Raw genomic sequence first — 12,191 nt, forward strand, 5'->3', positions numbered from 1 at the left:
AGTCTTTCCCTCTTAGTATTCAGAGGAGCAAATGATTTCCCAGCAGGATATAGTGAAGAGGACAGAAACTCCAGTCCCTGTGCCTCACGGATCACCTCAGCAGCCCTCGCAATATCTGGAGTCTAGATCCTGAGACCCAGAGGCTGCAAGTACCAGTGACTGTTCATAGAATGCCAGTGTTGTTCAGTAGGTTACCACAGAGCTTCAGAAAAGCATATCGTCATCCTGGAGGCCTCACTTTTCCCAGCCTACACTGGAGCTAACCATGTACCCTCACCACCTCTCACCCTGGGGGTTTGTGAGGCCTTGCTTGCTAACCCTCGAACAGGACAGAGACTAAAGGAAATACTGAATTTCAGCATTCTCTCCCCGCCCTCCCCCATGTGTTTTAGAAACTAAGAAAGCAAGTGAACCTCTTCAGAAGAACCAGAGCAAAAACAAAGTCCCAGGGGATGGCCTGGCTTTGGCACTCTGCAACTTCGACAAAGAGGAAGTTGCTCTGAGGATGTGCCTTATTTGACTTCGGGGTTATCCCTTCGTTCAAGGAGAAGCTAAAGGGCTAGAATATGAGCCTACGACTGCTTCATAAGGTCTAGACTACTGTCCTCCTGAAAACTGCTGATCTTTAACAGCCAGGCTAATATTCTCCAATGGACAAAGGGGCCATCGTGCTTTCTGAAATTTCTATTTGTCAGCAGATAACTCTCAAACAGCTTTCAACTTGTAGAAGATTGATTTCTAATCATATGTTATGTTTCATAAAACTTCTTTCCTTTGCTCTATTCCCTTTTTTTCCTCTCTGCTCCAATTCCTTATCTGATTCCTATCTTTGTAATTCAGCTAAATGTTTTTAAAGCACAGACAACGACGACACTATCAAAGAGCTGGTAACAACGTGAGTTGTTTTACTTTTTAGTGTTGAGGTGCCAAAGCAGGACACGTCCCCTTACTGTTTCACATGCATGCCTTTAGAAACTGCTTAGGAAAAGCAAACTTGTCGTGGCCTCAGAGTAAATTGTTTCTCTTGAGAATAAAACAGAAGAATTTCCTAAATCTCACACAAATATTGCAACACTGACCACCAACCTCCTTAAAAAGTGCAAGCAAACAACTGTGCTTTCTACATTAAAGATGGGATCTAACATATTTCATGTATGACATGAAAGCTACACTACCTTCACCACAAAGTCACGGAAAACGCTGACAACCAAAATTTATGACCCCCCTCAGCATAGCTAATGCACAGCAGCAGCTTCGGCCCCTCGAAGGTGGGCCCCCTTTTCCTTCAGCAAGAAGCTTGAAGAAATATTAGAAATTTGACATCCACCCTGGAAACCCAAATTTCTGTTTGACCTGACACCAAGGTGTGGATGTCTTTTCGGAACGTAACATAGACATATTCGTTTTATACATGGAGGAAGGGAAAACTTAATATAGGGATAAGGCCAATCAAGGGGCACAAAAATCTTTAAAACCATCATCGTGGTTTTTAAAGATGATCATGCTTACTTGATAATCCTGACTCAAGAACATGTCTGCAATTAGAAAAATGCAGGATTTGCCTCAACTTCACTTTCATCTGCATTTTAATTTGATTGGCAGTTGGAAGCAGGGCAAGATGTTGGCGCCCGCCAAAGCAGAGCTGACAGCACTGTCTGTAGGCTTTAAGAACTCTTGGAAATTGTGGCTAGACAGGAGGAAATGGTTTGTTTCTAGAGTTTGTTCAGTTGCGTTTAATTAACTCCTCTCCTCACACATTTGTAAAGTTTGTTGTCCTTATAGGCTACTTCCTACCCCTACCTCTCATTTAACTTTCTAGTCCTTCTAGAATTAACACCAGCAAAATGTATCTCGGTTCTCTGTGCTGAAAATGAGAATGCCTCAGTATATTCTCACTCACCCTTTTAAGAGTAGAGGTATAGCCAAGCTGACTAACCTGGTCAGCAGACAAAAATAAAATCCTCTATCAGGGACCAGAGCCACTGATTACTGGGTGAACTGGATGGTTCCATTCTGCTGTCTATTAAGAGAGAGAAGAGCAAAGAAGGGGCCTGAAGTGGGTGACGGGTAGAACAGAAGACTCCTGAGGTCTCTTCCAATTTCGGAGGCACTTTTTATATATAGGGGTCAGTCCCTCCTCCCCACTTGCCCCTTGTTTACCGTATCCTCTCAGGTCTGAGGAAAGACATAATAAGTCTCTTAGATGTTTGCCATAATTGGTTTAATCTAGTTGTAATGCTAAGAAGGATCACGTTGTTCCTAACTTCCATAAAGTGGCTCAGGAGCAGAGAAATGGAGGAGAGGCAGAGAGTGTCATGACGTGATGCTTGTCAATCACTTCTCAATGGTTCTGTGCTCTTTGAGGAGAAATGTTTCCAAGTCTTATCCTAGTGCTTTCCCTTCAGCTCCCGATAGAATCTTACTGCTCACGGATGTATAGTCTCAACAAATGGGGCCGAAAGAATGGCTAGTCAGACATCATGCTAAGTAAAATAAGCCAGTCATAAAATGAAAAATGCTGTATTGATTCCACTTATATGAGGTATCTAGGGTAGTCAAAGTCACAGAGACAGGAAGTAGAATAATGGTTGCCAGGAGCCGGGGTAAGGGAGGAGAATGGGGGAGTTATGGTTTAATGGGTACAGAGTTCTATTTGGAGATGAGTTCGTTCTGAAGACAGACGGTGGTGATGGTTGCAGAGCAAAATGACTGCACTTAATAATAACACTCATAAAAAGGAACAGCTAGCCAAAGAAAGGACTAAGGCCAAGTCAGAGCCACTTACCTTTTCTGTGCATTCTCCAAGTGACTTTCTTCCATTTTATGCTCATTTTTGGCTGTGAACGAGAAATAATTATCATTAAAACAGTGTTTTCTTCCATCGTATCTTTTGGCTAAATCTTCTAACTTTGATTACACCCATGGGTTATCAAAATAATCCTGAATGCAGGGGTTGGCAGCCCCTACCACATGTCCTGGAGATAGTTCTCAACTGGCTACATCTCCCACCCTTGCTTTCTTGAGAATAGCTAGAGCTAATGGTGGCCATATAATTTACTGTTCTCACTGGGACACTCTTGAGAGTGAAAGAAGGTGATAACTAATAATTACATCTGGACAAAAACATAAATTGGAGCAATCCTGGACAGATTGGTACATGTGGTCACCCCAGCTACAGCTGGCCTCTTTGTGAGCTTTGGCACATACTTGGTTGGCACTCTCCCCTCCCTTCCCCAAACATCAGAAACCCAGAACCATTTACAGCAGTTCTGCTCGGGTTCACACCAATTCCCTGGAACACTTGCACACACTGTCTCTACACCCAGAGGCTCCTTTGGCAGTCTGGGGAAGCCTATGGTCTCCTTTCTCAAAATACTGTTTTTAAATGCTTTGAAAAAAAAAATACTTAAGACTACTAAGGAAATCCATGATACTGAGATACAACTCTGAATTTATAGATCAAGAACCAGTGTTCTGTAGGAACTATTTATTTAGGAGCTTTCATTTTTGGGTGGTGTTTTTACATATCATTCTCTCTAATCAGAAGATATTATTATACATGATAATAACACTTCTTCACTTTAAAAATGTCTAGAAAAATAGGCAAGTCATAATCTACATAAGCCTTAAGGTTTCTTCCATTTAAGGCTACAATGATATAAAATGAACAAGAAAAGAAAATCAGTCTTATCTACTAAGGCCTATGATGTGATACTTCATGAAAGATATTAAAGGATTTTTTTTAAAAGATTTTATTTATTTATTTGAGAGAGAGAGAAATTGCACAAGCAGTGGGGAGAGGCAGAGGGAGACAGAGAAGCAGACTCCCTGCTGACCAGGGAGCCCGATGTGGGACTCGATCCCAGGACCCTGGGATCATGACCTGAGCTGCAGGCAGATGCTTGACCTACTGAGCCACCCAGGCATCTGATATTTTTTTTTTTAAAGATTTATTTATTTATTTATTTGAGAGAGCGAGAATGAGAGAGAGTACATGAGAGGGGGGAGGGTCAGAGGGAGAAGCAGGCTCCTCGCTGAGCAGGGAGCCTGATGTGGGACTCGATCCCGGGACTCCAGGATCATGACCTGAGCCGAAGGCAGTTGCTTAACCAACTGAGCCACCCAGGCGCCCCCAGGCATCTGATATTAAAGGATTTAAAAATACCACTATTTTACTAAACTTAGCTCTGCCATGTACTACCTGTGTGACTGTGGTCAATTTACTCATGACCAACTGCATAGTTATGGACTCATCTGTCCTATACAAATAGCCACAGTGACTACCGTCATACTACATCATACAAGATTAAATTAGATAACATATATCAAGTGCTTGGCACACAATATATGATCAATAAACGACATGAAAGGTATCATTAATACCTCATCATCAATTTCATCATTGATTTTAAAACGTCAATTTTATCAAGTTACTCCTCTACTCAAAACCTTCCAAAGGCTTGTCATCACCTTTGATATAACCTTTAACATCTTCACAATGTCCCATGAGGCCCTGCAGTTCCGCTCACTGGCTCCTCTGTGACATCACTCCCTTGCTCCCATGCTCATTTCTTTCCAGTCTCTATGTCAGCTTGCTGATGCTTGAGCACACTGAGCATGCGCATTAAGGGGTCTCTGCACTTGCTGCACCCTGCCCACAGTCTGTGCATGACTGGCTCCCTTACTGTTTTCAGGTTTCAGCTCAGATATTACCCTCTCTGACTTCACTTAATAAAAGAGCACCCCTTGCTACATATCCCCATCCGCTCCCTCAACTCTCTCAACCTCCACACGTTACTTTTTTTCCTGCCCAGCCTCTATCTACCTGGCAGACTATTCGTTTTCTCATGCATTTATTATATGACAATTGAAGGTAAGCTCAAGGAGAGAAGCAACTTCAGCTGGCTTGTTTTCTGCTGAGCCTTAAACACAGGAAGGGTGCCTATATATTAAACAAGTTATTTTAGTTGAAAAATGCATATGCTGGACAAATGTTGCTTCAAAAGAAAGATACTAGGTTTCCTAAAAAGAAAACTTGGTATTTTTTAAATTAATTAATTAATTAATTAACTTATCAGAGAGAGAGAGAAAAAAAACACAAGCAGGCATAGTGGCAGGCAGAGGGAGAAGCAGGCTCCCCACTGAGCAGGGAGCCCGATGCAGGACTCCATCCCAGGACCCTGGAATCATGACCTGAGCCCAAGGCAGATGCTTAACCGACTGAGCCACCCAGGCATCCCAAAACTTGATATTTAGAATACAAACATAGACTAAATAAGAATGTCAGGCTAAAGTTATATACTATTACCTCGAAGTCCAATAAGCGTCAATTAACAAAAATGATTTTTTTTATGTTAAAATAATTCTGCTTTGGGTGCCTGGGTGGCTCAGTCGTTAAGCGTCTGCCTTCGGCTCAGGTCATGATTCCAGGGTCCTGGGATCGAGCCCCGCATCGGGCTCCCTGCTCCGCGGGAAGCCTGCTTCTCCCTCTCCCACTCCCGCTGCTTCTGTTCCCTCTCTCACTGTCTCTCTCTCTGTCAAATAAGCAAATAAAATCTTTAAAAAAATAATTCTGCTTTGATAATGACACCATTTTAGGTAAAATCATAGTTATGGTCATCTTTTGCAGTATGATTTCCCCCATCCTCCTCGTAGGAGTCTCTGTGAATTCGTCTCGTTCTTAGCCAGTCACAGAGAAGTGACTACTACCAAGTCCTCCAAAATGTGAAACAAACAAGTAGTTTGTTCTTAGCCAGTGATTCTTAATTGTGTACATGGCCAAACACAAGGAAAATTCCTTTGAGGCCTGACTGATCTTCCTGGAGCACCTTTGCTGTTCTCCCTCACCAGGTGGTTTCTAACTGGCTCCTTCCAGGCGGTAAGTAGAACTATAAAGCGGTCGTTGCATATAAATTCACTGACGAGAAATACCCTTTCCACAAGGAATTAAGCATTCAGTAAGATTTTGGAATGGCTCTCTAAATATGGGTATTTGGGGAAAAAAAAAAAAAAGCATCCAAAATTTAAAAAGAGGTGTTACTAAGAGGCCCAATGCATACTGTAGAACTTCTGAGGGCTTGGGAGGAAAGAGCCTTCAGGAAAATGAGAAGAACCTAGAGATCTTATTTTTTCCTAAGCAAAGGGCCTACGTACAGAGAGAAAAGGCAGCCACTTCCATGGTGTGACGTGGAAGCTCTACCAGCCTAAAATATTTCTCCCATCAAAACGTGTGACATTTCTGACCATGTCATTATACGTTTTCAGTCTTCAAAGTGCTCTAAGCAAAACAAAAACACATTACCTGGAAGGAAAATGTTTAAAGACTGGAGTCACAAACTCAAATTCTAGTATCAGCAGCAAATAAGGCAACTGTAGGCCAAGTAAAAGAATCCTAATATTCTAAAATTCTATCTCTTGCTTCTCAATACTGGAACTGACAGTCTCGGTTTAGGGAAGCCAACAGGCCGTGGTAGGAAAATGGGAAGGCCACACCCCATGTGAGGGAGGGAAGGCACTTGCCATTGTTACCAGATCTTCCACCTTTTTCAGAGAAGCTAAGATTTTTGAATGAATGGTCCCGACTTAAAAAAAAATTTTTTTTTTTTCCCAAATACTCTGTAGGACAAAGGGGACATTCCTGTTGGCCATATCTGGTTCTGGAAGCTCTGACTTAAGCCATTAGTAGCAACTGACATAATGACATAGATAGGTTTGTTCTTTTGTTCCATGTGCCAGACCCTATTCTAGGTGTTTGGGATCCTCCAGTGAAGAAAGCAAAGATCCTTATAGATCTTTCATTCTAGTTGGGGAAGACAGGCAATTAAACCTGAGCAAAAAAGATCCAGTGTAAGTGATTTCTGACAAGGGGTAACAACAAATATTTCCAGAGCATGGCTTGTTGCCTGTAGGACACTTTATATGGATTACTGAATTAAGGTGCCCGGGGCAGCCACAGCATGCCACACAGGTACTAGGCACCCCAAAGGGAGACGATGTCTAAATGGAAGATGGTAAGTCTTAGGTGCAAATTGTCTTTACCCTACAGCTTTGACTAGCAGTGGCCTTGAAAATATGTGTGGGATTTACTTAGTCTTCTATTCTACAAAGCCCCACGGACATTAGCTTTTAGGTGCTTCCTTTTTAGCTTACATTTCCTACTACATGTGTGGTGGGGGTTGGGTAGGCTTCTTAGAAGAGTTAAGTTTGGAGGAGTTGTCAGATACTGACATGGCCCAGGGAGGTAGAGAAATAACAGGCATCCCCAACCTTGCTCTCCTCTCTTCTCTTTCTGCCACAAGAGGCTGTCTCATTGTCTCCAATGAACTAAATATGATGATTTTACAAATCAGAGGAATAAAGTAGTTGCTTAAGATGATGACGGTCTCACATTTTAAGATAATAAAAGCAATAAGGAAAACAAATACTAAAGTACTAAAAATGAGAAGCTTCACTCCACATCAATTCTGTCTTCCGAACTTCTTTATCCAGGCTGTGGACACACTGTAATGATGTGAATTTCTGGAAGTCCTCGGAGAACAGTGAGTGGCAAGTTTGCTTGGCGACCTACCTACGCATACTATAATTTTTCTGTCATTGGTAGAACTGTGTTGCTTTTCTTAAACTCCAACTCTCTCCTTTAAAGAACAATATTTTTCATAATTCTATGTCACAGAGAGAAAGCAACACGACTTCTTTGGAAGACTTTTTGTTTGTTTGTTTGTTTAAGAGATATGAGGATCTTATTTAATGCAGGCTTTACTGAATAAAGACCATGTGCTTTTGTGTAAAGCTTTAATACCTTGGAATTTTGTTTCCTGGAATTCTGTTTTCACTGATAGCCATTGTCTCATTAGTTATCATAAAGTCACGCCATATAATAAACACTGTGAAACTCCTCAGTACTGTGGCCAACTGAATGAGGCAGAACTCAGCATAGTTAAATTCCAACTTTTAAGCCTAGCTCTGCCACTTAAGTGTCATGGACAAGTCTCACGTTTTAGTTCCTGTCTCTGCAAAATGAAGATGATGATACCTAGGCGCACCGATACATGAAGGCTACATGAAAAGGGGCCGATGCTTGCTTGAATCAGAATCTCTGCAAGTCAGACCTCTGATGGCTCCATGTCCTGTTGAGACTTCTGGGGGTTCAAGCTTCCAGTGGGATGGTTGTTTTGACCAAGTTAAATGCAGATGTAGCATAGTGGAAAGAAGTTGGGCTTTGTGTCAGGTAGGTCTGGGTTGAATTTGTGCCCTGTCACTTATTAACTGAAAGACCTTGTGGAAGTCACTCAACTCCTCTGAGCCTTACTCATAAAACTGGAATGATAAGATCTACGCTGTAAGGTGGTTGGGCCCTTGGAGGTACTGAACACGAGAGGTTAACATAGCGACTAATGTACTCTAGACACTCAAAAATGGTAGCAATTTATTATTTGATTGGCTAGAAGGAAATGCTAGTAGTCATTATTCCAGCTGTCTGACTTTGGAATGAGTAATACAAAATTTCAAGCAAACGTTCCTTTCTTTCTTAAGAATGTCTACAACCACCCTCAGTAGAGGATAATTTTGCTTGTGATCATTTCTGTGTCAGATCCTCACTATTCTCCCATTTTACTCACAAAGCCGATGGCCTTACCATGGTGCCTAAGGCTTGTCTCCAGGAGGGTGTTTCCTATGTTGGACCTAAGGTCATTTTATTTGCTGTTTCAGCCCATTTTTGTTTTATTTAATCCTCAGGAAAGAAAGACAGAAACTGATATATAATTTTGCAAATTTACCTGGGAGTCAGGTGGGTAGGTGTGAGGTGCTTATGATTTTTTTCCCTTTCGTCATCGTTGAGTTCTCAAACTTTGACCTGATTAACTGAATCACCTCTCATATACTATACTAAGTGAAAGATAATGATGTTGGGGTCTACTTTAAAAAGGTAGTTTTCTGAGAGCAAAGACACCTTCTTTAACCTCTAGGCTCTTTGATCTATAACGGGTTCCTTGCATGGCACAGGAAACCCGGTTCTCTGCATTGCATCTGAATTGCCAACTTAAAAGGCAACCTGAACTACGCCACTGCTGTGCTTATGTGCTCATCAGCTTCCCCTCTGTCCAGGATGAAGTACGCTCACGGGGCACAGTAAGCCCTTCACAACCTGGCTCCTGCTACTTCTCACAACATGCGCTATGCTCCTGGCAAGTGGGACTCCTTGCTGTTCCTGCCACTCAACCTGTTTTTTTTGTACCTTTATTTTTAGGGACACTGTTTCTTCTGCTCTGAATTCCTCCTCCTCCCTGCCTTCTCCTTCCCAAACACCCCTACTGTAAACATCTTTTCTTCCTTCAAAAACCAAGCTTTAAAAAGTTACGTCTTTCATGAAGACCTCCACGGGGGCCTTTCCTTCACTGAGTGGTGAGTGGCTCTTTCTGCGCAGCTCCCACAAAACCATGTTCACATATGCGGGGCACAGTACTGACATCATTTGCTGGCCGTCTGCTTTTCTGATTAGACTCGGTGCTTCTTGAGGGCAGCAACCAAAATCTACTTCATAATGGAATTTCAAAATCTGTGTCTCTCAACTTTAATGCCTCACAGGTACTCCACTTATTTGACAGGTGAATAAAGTGACAGCAAGGGACTCACGCCAGCAGATCACAGCCCCTGCTCATTACCTCCCCACTGGGGGATCAGAGCCCATTTCCTGCCACACAATTTCTAATCTTTGTTTTCTTTTTTCAACAAAGTAGAAGAGAGTCCAATAGAATCAAACGTGAGAAAGTACTGATTTTCATTCTTATTTAGGATGATCGATCGCAGATACAAAGAACACTGACCCTTGAGTTTTGTCTGTATCAGACTTACAATTTTAAAATAGAGTAATTACGAAAAATGTAAAGTTTTTATAAATGCCACTTCCAGAAAGTATTCTGGCCATGAACAACACTTATCATCTAAATGTACCAAAATATTCAAGGTTTTATCCTCAAGAGGGTAGTATTCATGCACAGAAAGTGGCTGAAGAAGGATGTCACTCTTCAAAGAAAGTGGGGCTTTTATGCCAAACATAATTAAGTCATATTTATGGATACCCATCTGGGAGGTAGTAAAGTGTGGAATGAGGGCAAGGGATAAAGGTTGGAATATCTTCCCAGTATTCTTTACACAGTCTATTACACTTTAATATACCATGGTTTATGGACCTGACATGGTTGGTATAAACCAACAGGACGCACAGTAAAGAAGCTGTTTTTATTGCAGCTCTACAAATAGAGGAACCAGGTGATGCTAACAAGGAAACAAAGGGACCGCACTCCACTTCATGTGCTATCCATCTGATGTGAACAGGGCAGTCAGATTTTCTTAGAAAATCACCCTGTCATGCACTTTCCAGGAGAAAAGAATGCTTTCACCAACAGAGGTAACAGTACATGGACACCGGAAAGAGGGAAGACTTTTTAACATTTGAGAGGAGGGGGAAATTATTTGGATATGGAACCACTGAGTTATGGGGGGAGGGGTCTTATAGTGACAGTTTTCCTCTCAGTATGCTTGCTCATGAAGGATGCTATCCTCCTATCTAAACTTCTTGTTTTATTAAGCTTTCCTGGTTGTGGTTAAATTAGAAGGAGGATCATTTCTGGTCTGTCATAGACTTTACATTTATAAATAACGAGTTGGATGGTAAAGTTGAGGAGCATAAAGGGTCATCTGTGAGAATTTCTGTCTAAATTGGTGGGAGGCTGGGTGAAGGCATGCTATCAAGGATTCCAGTATCTGGGTAACATTTGATTTCCAGGTCACCTGTCTAGGGCTAAAGTGGAGTAGAAAACTCAGGCTTTTTTTTTTTTTTTTTTTAAGATTTTATTCATTTATTTGAGAGAGAATGAGATAGAGAGAGCATGAGAGGGGGGAGGGTCAGCGGGAGAAGCAGACTCCCTGCCGAGCAGGGAGCCCGATGCGGGACTCGATCCGGGACTCCAGGATCATGACCTGAGCCGAAGGCAGTCGCTTAACCAACTGAGCCACCCAGGTGCCCGAAAACTCAGGCTTTTGATGAAAGCACTAAGCAAAAGCCATTGTATCAGAAGACTTTGAAGAGGTGTTTAGTCATAAAATCAAAGGAACCCAGATACAAGGAGTCTTAAAAGTCATTTAGTCCAACCCTTGGGCTGATGTTTGAGTCGGGATCCTCCTGTGTTCAATCAGACTTTGTAGATCTCATCTTTTTCACCATTTTTATCTGCCATTTTCAGTTGCCCTTATAACTGAACTGAATATTTTTATGGACATCAAAGAAAAACTAAATGGTATCATCTAACTTGGGCACCTGGGGCTTTTCTCAGCCACGTTTCTTCATCTGAACTGTAGAATGTGGAAGGTGATTTGACCAACTATTCTCTCAGTCTTCCTCATCTCATGAACAGAAGTAGCACCATTCTAGATGGTAGGGAGATGTCCATTCATTACACTCAATGATGGCCTTAGGGTAACAGGGCTTGATTCTCTCATAAATGGTTGAAAAGCCCCGAGTCTTGATGCAATCAAGCTTACAAATGACTTATGATCTTATGTCATTTATATTTTTATATTTTGAACCCCAGGCATAATATTCAATACCTCACAAAATATCTTATTGGCATAATAATTTGGATTAGAAAAATCTCCCTGGTTCTATAATGAAAAGAACTATATGATTCTTTTATATTCTGGGATGACTAGTAATTATTTGTGTAGGTGAGGAGTATAGTTCAAGAGATCACAATATAATTCTAAGTGCTCATCAGATTATGCCTCTGGTTTTTTCTCTATAGTAAGTATTACAAAAGTAAATATTTTATCCATTTACAATTCTAGAAGGTAATCAGACTAAGAGTGTAATTGGGATCTAAATGAAATAAATTTATCCACCGTTCATAAGTCAACCCACTGTAAAACTTTACAACTTTTTTTTCCTCCAATATAGCTTCACCCTAGATGAGACTTTTGCCCCCACAGGTGAGTTTTTAACCACTCACAATATGGACATAACATTCAATCTTTAGACTGTATGAGGAATTCTGCTCAATCTTCTTAAAGGCAACCATTTATTTAGCTGTTAATAGTCTATGGTCTTTTTTCCTCTGTTTCTGTATAGCCCAGTGAAGTCCTTCAATTCTGTACAACTATCTGTACACAGTAATTTTTTTTTGGCATCAAGATGA

The 12,191-nt window shown here is 41.4% G+C and overlaps 1 protein-coding gene across 2 annotated transcripts in view; it reads right to left on the reverse strand.

Annotated features, from left to right (window-relative positions):
- Positions 1–12,191, reverse strand: part of FMN1 (formin 1) — a 310,736-nt gene that overhangs the window by 58,255 nt on the left and 240,290 nt on the right. For both annotated transcript variants that reach the window (XM_045900408.3, XM_064570714.1), the window contains exon 14: positions 2,786–2,837. In XM_045900408.3, the coding sequence (XP_045756364.1) occupies positions 2,786–2,837 (52 nt within the window). The remainder of the gene's footprint in view (positions 1–2,785; positions 2,838–12,191) is intronic.

The sequence above is a fragment of the Mirounga angustirostris genome, unplaced genomic scaffold, assembly GCF_029215605.1.
Source record: "Mirounga angustirostris isolate CCGP_5_RB_7025 unplaced genomic scaffold, mMirAng1.0.hap1 SCAF_9, whole genome shotgun sequence".
In the NCBI taxonomy this organism is placed as follows: Eukaryota; Metazoa; Chordata; class Mammalia; order Carnivora; family Phocidae; genus Mirounga; species Mirounga angustirostris.